The sequence below is a fragment of the Barbatula barbatula genome (assembly GCF_947034865.1).
Source record: "Barbatula barbatula genome assembly, chromosome: 6".
Taxonomy (NCBI): domain Eukaryota; kingdom Metazoa; phylum Chordata; class Actinopteri; order Cypriniformes; family Nemacheilidae; genus Barbatula; species Barbatula barbatula.
The window spans coordinates 7,323,940-7,344,149 of record NC_136765.1 but is presented as its reverse complement, the minus strand read 5'-3'; the positions used below and the strand labels follow the sequence as shown (position 1 = coordinate 7,344,149).

The 20,210-nt window shown below is 36.8% G+C and overlaps 1 protein-coding gene across 1 annotated transcript in view; it reads right to left on the bottom strand.

Annotated features, from left to right (window-relative positions):
- The window catches only part of LOC306895158 (CAP-Gly domain-containing linker protein 4), a 38,213-nt gene extending 19,785 nt beyond the window's left edge, over window positions 1–18,428 (bottom strand). Inside the window, exons 1-9 of the mRNA XM_079458183.1 lie at window positions 18,307–18,428; window positions 14,011–14,157; window positions 13,344–13,483; window positions 10,873–10,966; window positions 10,600–10,761; window positions 10,355–10,473; window positions 3,293–3,532; window positions 932–1,067; window positions 221–352 (exon numbers count right to left, since the gene is read on the bottom strand). Coding sequence (XP_079314309.1) covers window positions 221–352; window positions 932–1,067; window positions 3,293–3,532; window positions 10,355–10,473; window positions 10,600–10,761; window positions 10,873–10,966; window positions 13,344–13,483; window positions 14,011–14,143 — 1,156 coding nt within the window. The 5' untranslated portion in view covers window positions 14,144–14,157; window positions 18,307–18,428. The remainder of the gene's footprint in view (window positions 1–220; window positions 353–931; window positions 1,068–3,292; window positions 3,533–10,354; window positions 10,474–10,599; window positions 10,762–10,872; window positions 10,967–13,343; window positions 13,484–14,010; window positions 14,158–18,306) is intronic.
- Between the last annotated feature and the right edge of the window lie 1,782 nt (window positions 18,429–20,210).

Genomic DNA, 20,210 nt, shown 5'->3' with positions numbered 1-20,210 from the left:
AGTGCTCACATTGTTTTTTACTGTCTCCACAACCCTAAAGGGCACTGAATAAAGCTTTAACACCAACCACCTTATCACCACTGTCGCTGTTCACACTTGTGTAAGTTAATTTATCAAGCTACTGTACTTGGATGCTAATTAGCTTTGAGCCTATGGTGCCTTCTAGGCTTTTCCTGATGTAAAGAGGATCATTAAGCAATCGGGTATATTAGAGGTGTACCTGTGTTGACCTTTGACGTGACCCGTGCCAAGTCAATGCGTCTTGGGCGCGCAACGGGAGCGCAAGGCTGGCGGGAACTCTCTTTGCTGCGCTCAGAGAGCTTGCTGATTTTAGAAAGAGGGGCGAAGATTCCTGGAAAGGAGCAGGCAAGCATGAATTGCATTTACATTAATGTATGTAAATTCTAAATTTACGTATGTGAATGGAAATTCAAAACACTGTGCACTGCATTCAAGGCATACAGTTTATCAGTAGGCCTATTGATGTTCCCTCGGATCGAACACATGATCTTGCACAACCATGCTTTACCATCTGAGCACAGAAACACTATTGAGCTACAAGAACACACTATATTCATTCTCTACTACGAAAATGTCTGATCCTTAAATGACTAAAAGACTTAGGAAATATCTAACCTACCTAATATAATACGCACCCCTTAGTAACATAAACATTCTGTTGCCGTTCACAGTCAGTCATTGACTATAGTATTTTTTAAGTGGAACGAAGGCTTATAGTGATTTTACCTATGATAATTATTATTTGTATTGTATTCTATTGCACTAGTGCTGTATTGTGAACAAGTCAGGGTACGGCAAAGCCTCTCGTACCCAACTGCTTACCCAAACCCTAAATTAATAATGGTAGTTAACATTAAACTATGCAAGTAAATATAAAAGGAATCTGAGAAACTATATCCATATCACTTACCGTGTTTATCAGGGCAACTGAAGTAATGGACGCCAGCCACTGATCCATCATTTTTGCCCACTGGTTGTTGAAGCTCCACTCCAGCCCAGAGACCACCAGCAAATTCAGTACTGCCACCGAACCGTAGAGTGCCAACCTAACCAACGAACCAGAGCAGCAGTGTAAACTAAAGTTTACTCAACCGTTTAATGTATTCAATCACGGGACCACAGAAGCACCTCGCGGATAACACTTTAGCAAACGGGGGTTCTCTGGTAACAGTGTGAGAAATAGTTTACTGGCTGCGTGGGCTACAGAGATAATACATGTTCAATAGACCTGTTTCACGCTCTCTGTACCTTGCTCTGTTCTCGAGAGAGCAATGAAAAGTGATTACTTCTTTTTTGCAGAAAACAACAAACACATTCGCACACAATGTATGTAGTTTGACTACGTAGTTTGACTGGTCAATCGCAGGAGAGCCAATCTTGTTTTTTTCATATGCTGACATTCATAAACAGGCAAATGAGCTTGGATAAAAATAATGTTAAAAGTAAAATGGAAATCCAAGAAAGCCAGCGGCGCCAAGGATCCCAGAAGATAATGGTGTTTTGATTAGCCAATCTCTAGATGCACTCTGCTCACTTTAGTCCCAATGTGGCGGAGGATTTCATTAATGGCTAATTTGTGTGTGGGTATGTGAGGGCGTTAGAGACGGACGCAACTCAAATGATTTATTACTGCAAGGACAATGCAGATGAGAAAACCCTTAATTCCCTAGACTGCAAACTCTTTAGTCTCCTGACCATCTATTTTCCATACCAACTCTAAATGGGTTTGTTAAACCATAGCAGCTCTTATCCATTGTGTCATGTGCCTTTGGCCGTCTAGATTTGAACTTGCAAAAGTAGGTCCCTCCATCAGAACTTTGCCTAAAGTGAAATGGCTCTGTTGTGTGACATCATTAAAGACTGGCTACTCTATCATTTTAAAGTTTACAAGTGCACAGGTTAGGTTAACAACAGGTACATTTCGAAATTAGCAAAACTCAAGTCTAGAAAATCTAAAGTTGCAATAACAGCCTTGAGAGGTTTTAAGTGTAAATTTGACGTTGGACTGTGAATTTAAATAAAAAAAAAATATGTACAGTATAATATTAAATATTTACTACATGTTTCCCTCTGTATTGTTGCCAATTTGACTGACTATTGCCTGCAACTTCACTTTTTAAAAACAGATTTGTGATTATAATGCGCAAGTGCCATTTTCAAAAAATATATATTTTACACGTTTGAACAATAGGCTATAATTGTCAATTGTAGTTTACATTTATACATATTTATCATACAATTTCTCAAATTCACATTGACAAGCTCTCGAGTGCTTATTGATACTTAAAGGGATAGTTCAGCCAAAAAAAAATTCTGTCCTCATTTACTCCCCCTGAAATTGAATATCTAAACCTGTATAAATTACTTTGTTCTGCTGACCACAAAGGGAGATTTTTGGATAAATGTTCAGTTCTGGGACATCATTGACTACCATAGTAGGAAAAATTTAAATGGTAGTCAAAAGTACCCCAGAACGGTTTGCTTTCCTTAATTCTCAAAAGAACTATTTTTTTTATACTTTATTCTACTCTAGTAGTTGTGATGATGTCCCAGAACTGAACATTGCCAACATTCTTCCAAGTAAACTTCTTTGTCCAATAGAGTTTTGGGTTCCTCGTCACCGTTTACATACTGTTTTGCACTGTTTGCCTGGCCGGGGAGGCTGCTAGAATTTTATAGTTTTATTTAATTAACACTGCATATAGGAATTTATAGTGTGTCTGATATTTGACCTGTGTTTTGACTTGCATAACCTTATATGTTTTCTTATAGTCAATATGTTTTCTTGTACAGCTGCTTTGTAACAATGAAAATTGTAAAGCGCTATATAAATAAAAGCTGACTTGACTTGACATTGTGTTCAACAGAACACAGACATTTTTAAAGGTTTGGAACAACTTAGGGTAACAGAATTTTAATGTTTGGGTAAACTATTCCTTTTCAGGCATGTAGTAATATAATAGTCATTGAATGCCTCCACCTGAAGGATATCATTTAGCAACGTTTTATTTTCCTCATGGAAAACTGTGAAGTACTTTCTCTTCAACAATTCTTGTTCAGATTGAAGCTTTGTAGGAGAGAACCTGTCTCTATTAAATGGGATTTCTCAACAGCTTCAATCGATATCAGTCATAAAAAACTGTTCAAACACTAGAAACTATAACCCCTGTTTTTATACCATATGTAAGGAGCAAAAAACACTTTTTGTATCAAAAGAAACTGTACTATTATGTGCTTTATTAATGAAATGCTGGATTTATAAATGCAGTACCTTTAGACCAGCGATGACTACTTTGTCTCCAAGGTGAAGGCCCATACTTGAAAGCTGGGAACAGGCCTTGTCTGAAAGGAGGCTGGGAGGTCGTACATGTAGAAGAGAAGCTTCTGGCCAGGGGAGCACTTCCTGCAGCAACGCACGCAACTCTTTGGCTTGGCCTGCAGCGTCAGCTATTTCTAGAGGCATGTCTAGAGGCTCTGGAACAACATCAGCTGGACACTGACTCTTTTCATTCTGAAATAAATTATGACAAGAGTTTTTTTTTATTATTGGTGGTTATAAAATGTATTATAAGTTGTAAAAAAGCAACAAAATAGGTAAATATGGTGCTATGGGTAATATATTATACAGGTTATTAAAGTTATAAGAACAGTAGTATTTTCCCCAGCTCTTTTCAAAAGTTTTAAGTCATTTCTTTTTATCGTTTGCAGAAGTGTGTGCCAGTAGGAAATATCTGTTTACATTTCCTAACATTCATGTTGCCAATAATTGTAATCCAGTGAGATTTTTGTTTGCAAAAGGGGTCTGACAACAGCCAGTGCTCCACACAGAGATCTGATCTCATCATCCAGTCTGTCTGGAATGACATGAAGAAAGAGAACAAACTAAGACAGACAGCGCCATAGTTCATTGCATTATAAATATATTTCATGCAAGTTCTACAGGCAATCCCAATTGGCTGGATCAAACACACACTGGTGTGCACAAACAAACCTTGACTAACATGCTTTTTTGCTAAATCGCAGGAGGTTGAGTCCCAAGTGATGCATGACATAGATTGACCGATGATGTGCCGACTGGATTATAGGTGCCAACAGTTTAACAGGCTCTGGCCTTCAAACCTGGATTTAGCTAATGTCCCTGCAAGCTAAAGGCTGTACTTGTACTGAACCACATCCAAATTAGTTTAATCACCATCACTGCCACAATGTCAAGATTTCCTGAATATGTTTTGCTGTAAGGCTTTGTACTTTAGAATAATACGTACATATACAGTATATTACCAATCAATATGCATGCAATTCACAAAACTATTAAGAGGTATTTATTGGACAAAATTATTACAATTATTATAAAATAAGCAAACTGCAGCATATCAACGGATATATGTTTTATTCTTATGTACCAAAAATACATTTTGAATTTGTTCAGAATTTCAATTGTTATAAGTTAATTGTATTATTATTATATAGTTTTAAACCATCATTTGTGTGACAGGCCTAAAGGGTTTGCCGATAATAAATTATGTTTCAAAGATAACCTTTTATGTTGTTAGGTTCACAGCAAGCTTCAAATTTACAAAAAGCTACAATTTGTTTAAAAAAAGATTCAATTTCATTTCATTTATACAGTGTTTTAAGATGTGCATTGCCGGAAAACAGAGGAAACAGAAAAACTCTAAAAACATAATTTTAGCAATAAATATCAATGTTGCTGAGAATGATAGCTTCCATAAAATGCTATACTGTAGTTTAAGTCTTAAATTCCAGTCAGGCTCAGTTTGGCAGGTCAATCCTCTTTTGTATAAACATTTTAAACATAGTGTCAGCGATATATAAACCATTTTGTAAGACATAAATAACACTGGCCAAGGAGCCCTTCCCTGTCTCTAAGTGGCCATGCCACAGGCAATGCTGTAGGAAGTTGGGTGTTCAATAATATACACATGATGTCGTTTTTAAAATGATACTGATCACTTAAAGAACTGATGTCATTTTAATTCAAAGGTGATGTGTTATAATGCTCCCATGGTATCAAAGAACAAACAAGAACAGTATATTTCCTGGAGCTACAGATTTTTGTGATCTCCTAATAGTTTAGCTCATTTCCCCAGCATCACACTACCCCCTGGTGGATAAAAAGAAGTTCTACAGAAAGATCAACCATTTCATGTCATTTATTAAAAAACGGTGCCCTTTATTTAGGATACCACTGTACTGAATAATTATTAACCATTGAATTACCCAGGAGTTTCTCTTTGTGATCAGAATATGTATTAATGTCACAGGCTACAGTTTGTTAAACAATAATGATGATTTACGCAGACACAACTAAAGACTAAGACATATGGAAACTTGTTGGGCCATGTTACCCAGAATACAGGCCGGTAACAGGGTGGAACATTGTCTTTAAAGACAATGAGTAAGAATGGTTTGCTTTTTCCCCAAACTCCTACCTTACGTATTCAACCTTTGTTTCCTATTGTCAGTGCTGTTGCTTGGCAACACTTATCAAAAGAGATCTTTTAATGGCTTAACCTGGCCTCTGTTTTCACTGACACAAAAGTCTGCCAAGCCCGTTGTTATAACATTTTTAGATGATTTGACGTATGGGCGACAATATCTCTATCAGACTGCTGCTTCAAGAACAAACAACACTTACCTAAAAATGCTTCCCCTGACTGGTGAGAAATGAACAGACACCAAGAGAAAAACACAGGCAGAAATGATGCATTATTGGCACAGATAACGCAGAGTTAAAAATATAAGAATGGAAAACGTTGGCTGCTTCACAAATTAGATACATAACTGCTCAAGTCGAGCCTCTCGCCAGTTCCCATTTATGTTCTGGCAGGAGTACTGATAAACACTTCGTACACAAACAAACAACTCTGACTAACGCCATGTTAAGAGGCAGAGGTTCATGCCTCTCTCCCCACAGGTCTGGCTCAACAAAACCGCTTTGCTGGGGGGAACAGACTGAGAGGAAAATAATAAAGCAGACTGTGAATGTGTCACAATTGTGTGTGTGTGTGTACAGGTTTGTGAGGGCCAAATGTCCTCAGTAATACAGTGAGATATCATTACAACCGACTTGTACCAAAAATACATTTTGAATTTGTTCAGAATTTCAATTGTTATAAGTTAATTGTATTATTATTATATAGTTTTAAACCATCATTTGTGTGACAGGCCTAAAGGGTTTGCCGATAATAAATTATGTTTCAAAGATAACCTTTTAGCTCATTTCCCCAGCATCACACTACCCCCTAGGGGGCATCACACTACCCCCTAGGGCACACTACCCCCTATAGGGCAGTCGTGGCCTAATGGTTAGAGAGTCGGACTCGTGACCAGAAGGTTGCCAGTTCGATCCTCAGGGCCGGCAGGCAACGACTGAGGTGCCCTTGAGCAAGGCACCTTACCCCTACTTGCTCCCCGGGCGCTGCAGTGATAGCTGCCCACTGCTCCGGGTGTATGTGTGTTCACCACTTGCTGTGCGTGTGTTCACTACTCTCTGGATGGGTTAAATGCAGAGGGCAAATTTCAGGTATGGTTCTCCATTACTGACAAATAGGTCACTTTCACTTTCACTTTCACTTGTGAAGACATGTTACTGGTCCTCACTAAATAAAAAGGCTCATCAATCGGTCAAATTGCATTTTTCTTTCGATCTACTGTCTTGCACATGTTTGTGCGATTATTAGGTTTTGGTGTTGGGGTCGGGTTAGGGGATAGAATACATCATATTGCTGTGTGTGTGTGTGTGTGTGTGTGTGTAACCATACTTTAATAAACACAATTTCACCATGGTCTCACTACTAAAACAAACTTTAACTATGATATTTGTAGTTAAACTACAGTAATAAAAATGAAACTACAACACTGTAAACAAGAGTTCTCCCTACAAAGATAAATAAGTAACTTGAATATAGAATTTTTTGTTAAAAAACCAAAAATTATTGTTTTTCATATACTGAACAAAATTAGCCTAACCATTTTTCTTATATTCCTGCATCAGAAAGCTTGCCTAACTTACAAAACGGGGTATTCTGAACAAACAATATTGCAAGAGTTTTAAAGTTCCGAAGATGCATTGCTGCATTTTCAATTCTGTGTTTCTTATCTGTTTTTCTTTTAAAGATTGGTGTTTTAGTTCTTGCTGACTTAATTCATGGTTAATTATTATTGTTACTGTTAGTTATCTTTTGTGTTTTGTGTTTTTTTATGAATGATGGTTTTTGATTGCTACCATGGTTGAGGTTTACACAACAGAAAAACCGGCATGAATGCACTCAACACAAACTGTTACACAGGTACTTGATCAATATTTTGGCCCGTTTGAGGCAGAAAACACGTGCAATCGTAGTAAAAGACAGATGAATGTTGTTTATTTTTAAATAAACAATCTTTTTCCTATTTATGTTCGGCCATAATACAATGATTTGGTTCTGTTGCTCATTAGGTAAACTTAAATATTTATGTTTCGACTTTTATTTTATTTAACTTGTTTTATAAACTAAATATTTTGAGTTGTGTGGACTTCAGATCACATTTGTTGAGAAAACTCAAAAATTTGCTTGTGATCGGTTGCCTTATTATTTTAACTTTTTTTATGTGAATAGTTGTGTTGTAATAATACCATATGGCATTTTTCCCTAAGGGTGGATAATTATCTCATCTGATCTATGTTAAATGAGTGCAAGAAAATTATGCGCATCCCTAAATTTGAAGTTCCGCATGAATTAGTCAAAATTCTGTCATGACATTTCTGTGGAGATTGACATGTTTATAAATATGGCAATGTCATATGTTTGTTCTTATGTTTGGCGAAAAAGATCTGCTACGCTGCTCCTGCAAAGCAAGTGCCAAGACTTGCTACTGCCAATACATTCACAGACATGCTGCTGTGAGCATGTAATACATGCTGCTTCTGCACATAAAAAACGTGAATAACCCCTGTACCAGAACTACTGTTTACAGGTGGAGCTGGAAAAGGTGGCTTTTATAAGGGGCGCTGCAGACTGCTTACAGCCAATACTGCCACATATTTTAATGTTGAGCAGATGCGACAGCAACTAAACAACTGCGCTATGAATAAATAACCCTCTAGAGTTCCATGACAGAATTTTGTATTCATAGACAAACAATTTGCTTATTCAAACACACACAGAATCATACATTTTAATGTTTTATATATAAAAACAAATGATGTAAATATTTAAAGTGCAGCATGGAAAATGTATGCAGACCTGTGGATTAAAAGGCTGCTAAATGTTTTTGAAACTGTGGATCAGACCTTTACAACAAGCGGTGATGTACAACGCATCGTGCCTCTTCAGTGTTCAACAATATTCTTGGGCTTTCCTGTAGATTTCTCTCTTAAAGTCAAGCGTCTGAGTTGGGTTAAGGTAAAGCTTCTGAACTGGGTTTAGGTCAGGAATTTAAGTGGCCCACTCCAGATGGTGAATTTTCTCTTTGAAGCCATTCTATTGTTCATTTACTCCTGTGATCCTGTGGTTGCTGTCCTGTTGCATCACCCAAATCGTATTACGTTTCAAGGAGTGGACAGATAAACTTCTAAAGCACAATTTTTATTTGTTCGTCGATGAAAGCTTGTTTGATTTCTACAAACAACTCAACTTTGTTTTCATCTGTCCACAGAATATTGTGTCAGTAGCACTGTATGACATCCAGGAGATCCGGATATAGTGTCTTCACATGTTCAGTAATGTAGTTCTGAAAGCAGTATGTCTCTGGTGTTCTCCCAAAAAACCTTGTTCTTGTTTAGTGTTTTGCATATTGTCATCATGTCTATAGATGTTAGGAAGTACCATAGACCGTATAAAATATGGACAATGCTCTCCAATTCCCTTCCATTGTAAAAAAAATAAGCCAGGGATAGGGAGTTGACTCCAAAAGAGTCGATTCCTTGACTCTTAATGTACCCTAAAATCGGATTCGACTCCAAGACAGGATAAGACTCTCGTCGATAATTTTAATGTGGTCATTGACTCAAATCGGTTAAAATGTCTTTGTGATTGGCGCAAAGCAATGTAAAGGGGGCACGCAATATTTCCTGTTCATTCTTCACCTTCAATCCGATCACATTCAATTCTCAAATTCTTATTAAAAACTCTCCTATATTTCGTCTGTCCCTCTTCAAGTTTTTATTTCTCGAAAAAACTGTTAAGAATTTGTAAGTTGCATTGAATGAAAGCGTTGTGCTATGCTTAAATGTCTTTTTAAAGCATTTCATCCTGCTTAAAGACGTAAAAAACAGCAACACGCAGGAAGTCACAAATCATAAGTTCTTGTTGCTGGGTTAATATTATAGCATATATTGTTGGTTTTAAAAACATGTTTGTCTTTTTAAATAATTTTTATTGTTAAATGCCCAACACAGAAAGGCAATGAGTTACATTAAGAAAAGAACAGAAGGTGGGCTGAGCGTCTCTTCCCCTTTTTTAAAAAAAGTGTTGAACTTAGCCTAGGGTGAATATATAAATTCTTAAATGAAAATGAAGAAAATATGTTTTTAGGCTTGTTTAGCACACATTTACGGAGCCTTCAAAACGATGACATGCAGTCTCTTTAAGTACAAAACATATTCATTTGTGTAACTGTAACCCTCCAAAATCGACGCAATATGAAAATTATAAAAAAAGAAAATGAAAAGAAATGTCTTAGCTTTACCAAAATTTTCTATAGCTAAGGTTAGACCTGGTCTGTCGTGTCCTTGAGCTGCGTGCGCTTGGAAAACCAGATCAGTAACTGGACAGCACAAAAACTCTCTGTGATGGTGTGCTATTAGCACAAATGCATGTGTATTTGCTGGTGACTTTTGGGAATTGGTTGCCAGCCAAAATTTCCCAAACTTGTGAAGTTGCATTAATTTATTTCATATTCGTATTCTTGACCCCGTTTTGAATGAGAGTAAATGGAGTAGAAGTGTCGATACCACCGACTCCAAAAGCATTGAAAAAAACAACATATGCTGGGTTAGGTATGTTTTGATGCTGGTTTGACCAGCTTACACCAGCACGACCAGCATCATAACATATGCGGTTTTGTACCACAGGGTTGGCAAAGAAGCAAAAACGTGACATCTTAGTCCCGTGTCAGTCGCAGTAGTGCTTCAAAAGGGAAGGGGTGGAGTGGGCTGTTCGTTGGAATCTCACCACTGGATGCCACAAAATTTCATAAACCTTTACAAAGACTTGGTCTCAACTGAAGATCAGGTAAAATGTCATGAACATTTTGGGCAGACATCTATAGTAAATCTACTTTTTGGCCAATGTCTCCATATTTTAATTTACTACAAAAAACAACTTACCCTAAAAGCGGGGTTGGCTCCCAGTTCCAGCAAACACTTCACTGCAGAAATGCACAGGTTTGATGCAGCAATGTGTAAGGCAGTGCCAAAGTCAAAATCACTGCAAGTTGAGTCCACCTCTGAAACCCAAAAGGCCATGAATGAATAGTCAGTCACAACACAAACACTCTTTGTTTGTTACTGCCATGAAATTCAAAGTGTGATAGTAATTTTATTCCTGCTGTCATTCAATCACCTCTCCTCACCTCCCGGCTGTGAAGCCTGCAGAACCACCCGGATGAGAGGAGGAACATCAAAATATGCAGCGTAGTGGAGAGCATTCATGTTCGTCCAGCGACTGCGTAAGGATGGTTCGGCTCCCAGAGACAGCAGCTGACGGGCGAAACTGGCTGCACACTCAGCATCACCTGCAAACACGGATGTTTTTATTTTCTGGTTTTTAATGAAGCGTACCACAATACAAAACGATTCAATCGAGTATGTTTTAAAGTGAGCATGTAGATAAGGTGCATGCTTACCTATTCCAGGGGCTCCTGCTTTGCAGCAGTAGTGAAGTAACGTCATGTCAGTGAGACCATCTCTGTCATTGACTCCACATCCTCTCTTCAGAATCTACAAAAGAATGCACTACTTACATGAATATCACTTCTTAACTGAAACAGCAAAGGCTTCAAGGAAAATATTTCATGCTGAGGGAGACACACACACACTGTCTGCAAAGGAAATATTGCAGTCTACAGAGCCTGATACCAAAGGCAGAGAAAGGGAGCTGTGGGTATGTTTTACGATAGCTATAAGCCAACTACCAAATTAAAATGGACCCAGTTTTCTTTATAGAGTACCCTGACTATGACTTAGGTAGTTTATTTGATTAACGCTGACACTGGCTATAAAGATGTGAAATAAAAAAGTCTAGATGTCACAGTTTTGACTTACGGTAAATAATCCCTTTCATTGGTAGGCCACCAGTGTTGTTTCGGTGACATGGAGTGACTTAATAATACATTTTTATAACATGTGAAGACATATTCAGCAAATTCGATTTGAATCGAAGCATCCAATATAAGGATGAAACAATTAGCAGTATGCCAATGGCAAATTACATTGATCAAGTACCACCTTAAATAATATAGTAGTGCTGTGAATCTTTATCTTTACACATCATCCTCCAATTCGAATGTTTTATTAATAATACCATAGCCGATCCTTCCTAAACGCAAACTAGGCAAGTTGTTGAATATAACTTTTTATAACAATGCGAAGCAAAAGAACAAGGTGGCATGTGTTTTTGTAGTGTTTCAAAGTCTAACTTAGTTTTGCCAAATGCAAGTACAGATTTACAAATTCAGTATATGTCCACTAGCATGCAGTTGGTTTGACGTTGATGTTCTATAGACCCCTTTTGCGCCGATGTCACGCTTATGTCACAATATTTGCTGGAGGCAAAACAAAGGGAAAACTGGAGGCAGCCAATACAAACCAGCACAAATTTGGCACCATAAATTAGGTTTAAAAATATAGTTATATTAGCTTTTTTTGTAATTATATTTCATATCATTACTGTTTTACTGTATTTTTAATACAAAATGCAGCATTGGTAAGCATGATAGACTATTTCCTTTCAAAAGCATTAACATATATGAATAGGCTATTATAAATGTAACCTAATTTTTTACATCTTTAGCAGCCACAAATGTATCGCCTTCTTGCTTTGGCAATGCGTTCCCGACCCTCATGTTTACTTAAAAGGTTTAAAATATGTTTATAGAAACATATATTGTGTAAATACACTTTTTATACTGTGTAAATACATTCTATAAATAATATAATATTTATTAACTAAATGAAACTTTATTAATTCTATATTTATAAATTCTTTATTTGTGACCCGTGCAAGCACGCGGTGTTATTTTGAGTTATAAAGGCAAAAGAAGTTAAAAATGTCGGTTTTGGTCGAATTTGAGGTCTTCATAAATTTCTCGTCTTCGCTCGTCTAGCGATCCCAATACTCCGACTTAAACATCTAAAATAATTTTTATTTGTAGGTTTTCTGAGGGGTGTACCTAAATCTTTCCTATGATTGTTGTCCATCCAAAGCTATAAAGCAATGATCCAAACAAGTGTCTGACATTGAAACATGCAAGAATGATAAAAAAGAATAAAACATTATTTTATATTTAAAGACAGTCTTTATGTTGGGCGTGAGAAGCACAGCCCCTTGGAACGGGGTTATTTGTGCTGTAGACATGGCGCTGTGTATAAAATGTTTCCAATAATGTTTCAATAGTAATCACACAAATTATAATATACTGTATATAATATATAGCCTATGCAAATGCATGAGAACAATTCATACATTTTTTAATAATGACTTCAATTTATGATATTAAGATGAGTTTACAATGTGGCCACAGATTTGAGGATCTTTTTTTCTCAACCTCCAAGGTGCATAGCTCAATACATAAGGCATCCGCTGAAGAATATCAGTTTGGATGACTTTGAATCACTTCTGATTGGTCAACTTCAGATGGATGCCAAATCCACCCGACGAATTTAAACCGACAGCTCTTCAAATATTTTTGACATGTTCGACTATCATCGAGAGGTGCTCGTAAAATGCTTGGTAATTCCTCTCACACAAAGCGACGAGCATAAATTAAATGAAAACAATCGCCTGAGAGCTCGTATGACAGCACAAACCGCCCCCTGTACGCCAGCCATAAGATGACAACAAATACTGAATGTGTTGATGATGAAAACGCTTATGTGCATGCGTTTTAACACTTTGATCTGCTCTGCAGCTGCAAAAGTTTCCAACACCTCAAAACAATGCACATAATGAGCAATGCTGGCTGACGCTGTATCAGGCAGGTGGCGTTTTCTGCTAAATATTTTGTTTCGATCATAAATACCCTTATATTGCAGAAGCTAAGTGTGCTGTGAACATAATTTCATGTTCCTTAAAGAGAATGAGCATCTTAACACTGACCTCGTTTCCTATCAAAATAATATTCCGCTGGACTTGGGGAACCCACTGCCTGAGAATAGCGAAGAGCTCGGACACCGTAGTCCGAGCATCCAACAGAACCTCTTGACATTGCGGATCACTCGGGTCAAAGAAGGAGAACTCTAAAACAGCAGAATGAATGCAGTCTTTGAACAAACCTTAGAAACAAAACATTTGCATCCAGACAATATAAATTTGTATTCAAAATGTATTAAATCACTCATTCAGGTTTGCCATGCTGAGTCAAAGTCCTGGTCACTGAAATTGAGTTAAATAGCTCAGTTTGAAGTGAATTAAAGTGATGCGTGGAGGTGAATGAAAAGGCGGCTGAGAGGGAGAATGATGTATCAGTCTTGACAAGCAGAAAATTGGAAAAGAAATTCTGTGACCTTGTCAATACTTCACTTTTACAGCAGCTTAAACAGGGAGATCTTAAATTCACTCTATAAATAAAGATACACTTCAGAAAACAGCTGAATAATTTGTGCGTTTATTGGCCGAGGAATTACAGAGATTAATAGTGTCAGCACTTTCGGTGTGACCTGCTTAAAACATGATAAAGTTTTCCATTGAATGCAAAAGGATATTTCAAATTCGCCGGGTTTTTCATGCATGTACATCACACTCTGAAGGCACCACAGTTGCTCACCACAGTCTGACGGCATGGGCGCTGATGCCACCGGATGAATTACCGGTCGGTCTGAAGAACGGGAAAAAATGCTGTACCTCCCCGGGACCAAGTCTCCTTCTGAGGACTCTCTCAGCACATCATCCTTTGTCATTTCCTTCTCACCACCTAAACACAAAAATATTTCGGTCTTATATAAAGGTTTTAATCAACATTACGAGGTACTAGTCAGTTACCCTCAAGTTTACAGATGTGTTGTCTGTCTAGAAAGTGGGAGTTGACAGATTTAACAGAAATGCATGACGTTTAAGGGATAATGAAGAGTTAGTGGAATGGAAATCAAGATTGAAGCTCAAGAACAACATTAAAGGGTCAAGAAATTTCTGTGTGAAGTTGTTTTGTTCCAACATATCGTTCGAACCCATTCGACAGAATAGGTTAATTGTCACTTCCCTTGAATAGAACCAATAGGAGCCTTTTCCAAATGAGTGACTCTACAGGGCAACAAACAATGGCACATAGTGTGCATTGCATTAGCATAGCAAGAATAATTGTTCATTCCCAGCGAACACACACACACACACACACAAAATGCATGTTGTATGTTGCTTCTCCAAAGTCCCTGCTCAATACATAAATGTAACATGAATAATGTTGTAATATGCCCATTTCACCCACCCCTAACAATTTGATAAATAAAATGACACAATGTTAAGTGTCCAAATAGTTTGGGTCATTATGATTTGAAACTCAAAGCTTGACTTCAAGACTTTCTAGTTCAGGGAAAACTACCGTAGTTTATAGTTCAACTCTGCTGCACATATTTTGTTCTGCAGTTAGTTCAATTATTTGAATCCAAATCCAATTTTAATCCCCCACTTCTCCAACCATCTCTTTTTACAGTGGTACATATCATTTACAACCCTATTTGCTGCTTCAGGATGAAAAGGCAAAATAACCTTTAAAAAGCTTTTTTCAGTAGCATTTTCCCAGCAAACATAGTAACTACATATGTTGTGCAAGTATATTATTTTTAAAGTGCATTAAAAGTGCTTTTAAGATTAAAAGATTGTATGCGGATGTGCACAAGCATCTATCGTTTCTTTAGAGCGCCCCAGCGCCATCCACTGGCCTGGCATGTATAATATTTTTTTTTTGTTCGTTTTACCGGATCCATGTAAATGCAGATCATTGTGATAACCCCGTAGTGTCATTTGGAAACGTTTCAAGATCGCAAAGGAAAAAAACTTTTCAGTTTTTTATCATGTATACTTACTCGAAAACAAACGTAAATTCCATTCAATCTAATTGCTTTTCTTCCATTAAAACTATGGCAATTTCACTTAGGTAAATTGACATTCAACACGACTTCTACTTGTATTTCAAATAAAAACTATGAATAAATCAACCTTGTAGTGAGGTAGGCGGGACAAGAGCCGGGATTCAAGGCCTCGTATCACGGAGGAGATTGGGAGCATAAGTGGATGAGCGACCAGACCGTCAGTGAGAGACCATGTGTTATGGTTTGTGTGTGTCGCCGGCAGTCGCCCGTGAGGGGCTGCCGGCTGTCTATTTACGTTTGATTTTATTAATTAAAAGTCTATTTTATGTTTGCCGGTTCCCATCTCCTTCCTTCCCTTCTATGGAACTTTGTTACAAACCTATACTGTAAAAGTGGTTATCTGATTCAGTTCTTTACTAAAACATATAATGTGATGATACATATACAGTAAATCTTTAGAGTAGAATACATTTATAAGATTTTAAACTTTTTATTGAAGTTGCAGCTAAAATCTACCAACCCACTTCTTTTAATACTACAGATTTACCCAAGATAAAGACAATTTATTTCACATTTCAGAAAATAAATTGTTATTATTTATACTACTGTCGATTATAGTTTGTGGATAGAAAATCGGAATGGCAAAATAAGTGGAATCGGCAGGTTTCACTTAAAATAAGAAACCGGAATCAGCCAAGAAAATTGCAATTGCAATGTCTTTTTGATCATTTTTCTTTGGGGTTTACTAAATGCATTGAATCTCATTCTCACGACTGGAGCAAGACACAGGTTACCTCAGAGATGACGTATTTTTGTATGCAGACCCTGGAAGCGAGTTAGCATTTTTACACTTCAAGTTCACTCGCCCCACAGTCTATGGATTTTTAAAGGGTATTTGGAAAATTGCCTGAAATAAGGTATGTGGTTAACAAAACCACATTTTAAATAACACAGCAGTTATAACTAGCTTGTGATTTTTTAAACCTTTATAGTGTCTTAAAAAAAACGGCGGTTGCTAACAGGATACTAAAGCGACTACATTCTTTGGCGGGGACATTTGATGTCATTGCGAATATAAAACTCACAAATAATGCAACATGGGCACAAATCTCTAAAAGCATTGTTGGGGATTCATTCACGGAGGAAACTTACCAATGAACACTTTTTAAAAAAGTTTTAAAAAGCTGCGCAGAGACACATCTTTATACAGCACGAGCTGGGCAGTTACCAATTCAGGCATCTGTGCAGCGTGAGCTTCACAGTTATAAAGTGATATATGTAAAGTATAGTGATAATATACTTTTGTCCAACTGACGGGGTCGCAAGTAACAAAGTGCAACTTATCTTTAAAGTTAAATTATAAAGAAGTCATTCTACATTTGTACAAAATATCACCTGGTATTGATAGATAATACTTGTGCGTTATTGACCACGGCAGATATACAGTATGTATCTTTGTTGTCTACAGAGCTTAAACTTGTTTTAAACATTTCCTTAACAAATTACTACAAAAAGAGAGACTGTGACAAGTAAGGGTGTGTCATAGCTGCAAAAGGTACAGTACAAAACATGCACACATAAAAGATCGGAGGTATAAGTAACAAAGGGAGCAGTCTGGAACATAACAAAGTAACAAAATAAATAAAGAGCCAGAAAACAGACAAATTCATTTGATAGACCTAGGGCCGGAGGGTAATACGATAACAATATCTATCGCGATTAGGGATGCACCGAATGTTCGGCAACTGATAATATTCGGCCAAAAATAGCAAAAAAGCATGTTCGGTGTTCGGCTATGTGATAGTCCTATGATCAAGCATCAACTAGCGCAGAGAGAGAGAGAGAGCTTGCCATGCTGGAGTAAATGTCTGAATGAAAGCGCATTTACCGATCGGTAACTTGTGTACTTCAGACTGGATCAGGCGGTCTGGCAATTTTTTTTCTTTAAATCATTTTGCAATGTAGCCTTTACTAATCCAACAGTTTTTGTTTATTAAAATTCTTTAGCTTATAATGTTGAATGACACTTTTTAATGAAGTGTTTTGTTGTAGGTGTACAGACTCAGAGTTCAACACATTCTTTCAGCAGTCAGTTATAGGCCCAATACAGCCTATTCAAGAAGGTATCGGTCTCAATTTTGTGTTTTAATTTAGCCTACTTGTTTTGTTATATTTTATTTTAAGTTATATATTGTACAATATTGTAAGCAAGACAAAATATAAAAAGCACATTATGACCATTCGCTTTATGTAATAGTGGAAAAACTGTCTAAATAATTATTATAAATAAGCCAAAATAAATTAAAAGCCATGTTCGTTCGGTCGAGTTCATATTCGGTCAAGTGTTTCATTTTTATTTAGCTTCAGCAAAGAATTTTCATTTTGGTGGATCCCTACTTTGAATTTGACACAAGGCGAAACAACCTCTTCTGTTTATTGTGAATAGTTAGGAGAAATCAGGCATTACATGGCCACTTTGGGAAATCCCCAAGGTGTTTTATTAGGCTTTAAATGTTGTATGTTAAAGGCAAATGACTTTATATTTTACCATGGTTTAATGTCATTATTGCCTTTCAAAGTATATTTACTTTGATGATTTAAGGTATTGCATTAATATGGTACATTTACAGTACATTGTAATCACCGAGCAGCATTCTTGCACATCTTACACAAGTAGGCTGCCACAAAAGTTATTTTGTGTGGCAGTTTATCATCAAACCTACATATTGTGTACATGTCCACATATGATAACCTTTCGTGTGGTGCCTTATTACATAACACATGCTGATCACGGAGAGGTCTAATGGATCAACAGACCCCGACAGCCGGATGGATCTGATGAATCGTATATCTTTTCGTTCATTTGACCGAGACAAACGGAATATTTTACTGAACGAAACATCATGTACTGTAACAGCTTGTTGTACAGGAGAGCCGTATGCTTATGCATCCTATAACAACAACATCATTGGTACCGAATATAGAGCACATACAGAAGGTGGATAGAAACATGTTGATAAAGGCGATAAAAGTACCTGTCTCTTCGTGAAATGAAAAACCGCAGTTTCTCGTGTTGGATCGCTAGCTTCGTGATCATATTTCCGTATTATCTTGACTTGTGGATTCAGATTCGGCTCTGCTGCGATCTACTTCCGACAACGTGACGCGTTGTATGCGTCACACAAAAACGCACCTCGCTCTTGAATTACTGATCTGTTGTATAGTATTATCTCTGACTGATCCGTTTTAGTTGCAGATGTGTTCTTTTAAAGATAAATGTATCTTTAAACAAAGCTGAGTTCGTTGTATTTATGAATGTACATGTAGGCCAAAATAATATCTGCGCTCAAGTTCCACTATTTAAACTATAATAGCATGTGTTTTATAATTTTCCTATAGAACTTTTGTTTAATTATAATCTGTAACTAATAATTTTTAATTAAGATGATGAGCACATTGTTTACACTGTATTGGCTAATAGAAATTGATAACATATTTACTATTCTTTTATTTATATAATTTTCTATGTTTTTGTTTATATGTAATAACATAAATAAATATGAAAGCTATAGGCATTAAAGGGATAGTTCTACCAAAAATGAAAATTCTGCCATCATTTACTCATCCTCAGGTTGTTTGAAACCTGCTTAACACAAAGGTTTTAGGAAGAATTTCAAAAACCAAACAGATCTCGTTCCCCATTTACTGCCATGGTAGGGAAAATAAATACTATGGGAGTAAATGGGGGATTATATCTGTTTGGTTACTGACATTCTTCCACATATGTTCCTTTGTGGTCATCAGAACAAAGAAATGTATGTATGGAATCACCTGAGGGTGATTGATAGATTATAGAATTTTCATTTTAAAGGTGAACTTTGACTTTATATACTGTGTTAACTTTACCAATTAGCTTTTATGATATACATTCATTAGAGGTGATTCATTCATTATTCTGACTCTCCTCAAGTCAGTGTGCAACTACTTAGATTATGTTTTTTAAAAGCCATTCAAATTTTGTATCCTCCTAATACAGTTTCCTTCAAGGCAGCAATTCTCAACAGGGAGCCCGTGACACGAAAGGGCAGCTGATATCCAAAGGGGCCTCAAGATGACAAATATTTTGAAAATATTTACAAAATGAGCATTGAAATGCATAAAATAAAGAAATTCTAGGAAAACAACATATATATTATTTAAAGTTGAAGATAATATCTGCAGTTTTTTGGGGATTAAAAGCCCCCTGATTTAAATGGTAATCATATAAAGTAGCTCAATTGTGTTGAAATAGTCAAAGGAATAAATGAGTAGTTTATGTAACTCTAATCTGACACACTCTTCTGAGGTTGTCCTGAAGGGCCCAACATGCCTGCCTTGTTTTTAATAATTCTGAAGATCTTGATTCGCTAGATCAGGGATGTTTAATTAGCCTTACAGTTAAACTCCTTCACAACTCCTTCCTGGTGGAACATTCTTCCTAACACGGTCCAGTCAACCACATATCTCACAACCTTCAAAAAACTACTTAAAACCCACCTCTTCTGTGAATAATTGACAGACAAAAAAAGTACACTAACCTTCTTCTCTCAACAGGTAGTGGTCTAGCTTTTGTTGAAACTAGTAAATTTGTATTAGTTGCACCTGATGTACTATTGCTCTTTTATGACATATGGCTTATTGCTCCCCGAACTCTTTGTATGTCGCTTTGGATAAAATAGTCTGCTAAATGACTAAATGTAAATGTAAACAAAAGCCGTTAGATGAAAAGCCTGTAATTTTCAATCAAAAAAGTGCCAAAATAATGGCTTATGCCGCAGCGGACTGCAGTAGACCGGATGCTGCTTTCTATGGAAGAAAAGCTTGCTTCACAGAATAAACTGCAATGTAGATTTTACTATGATAAAAACACTGGCCACTGACATCACTGCTAATAGACAGT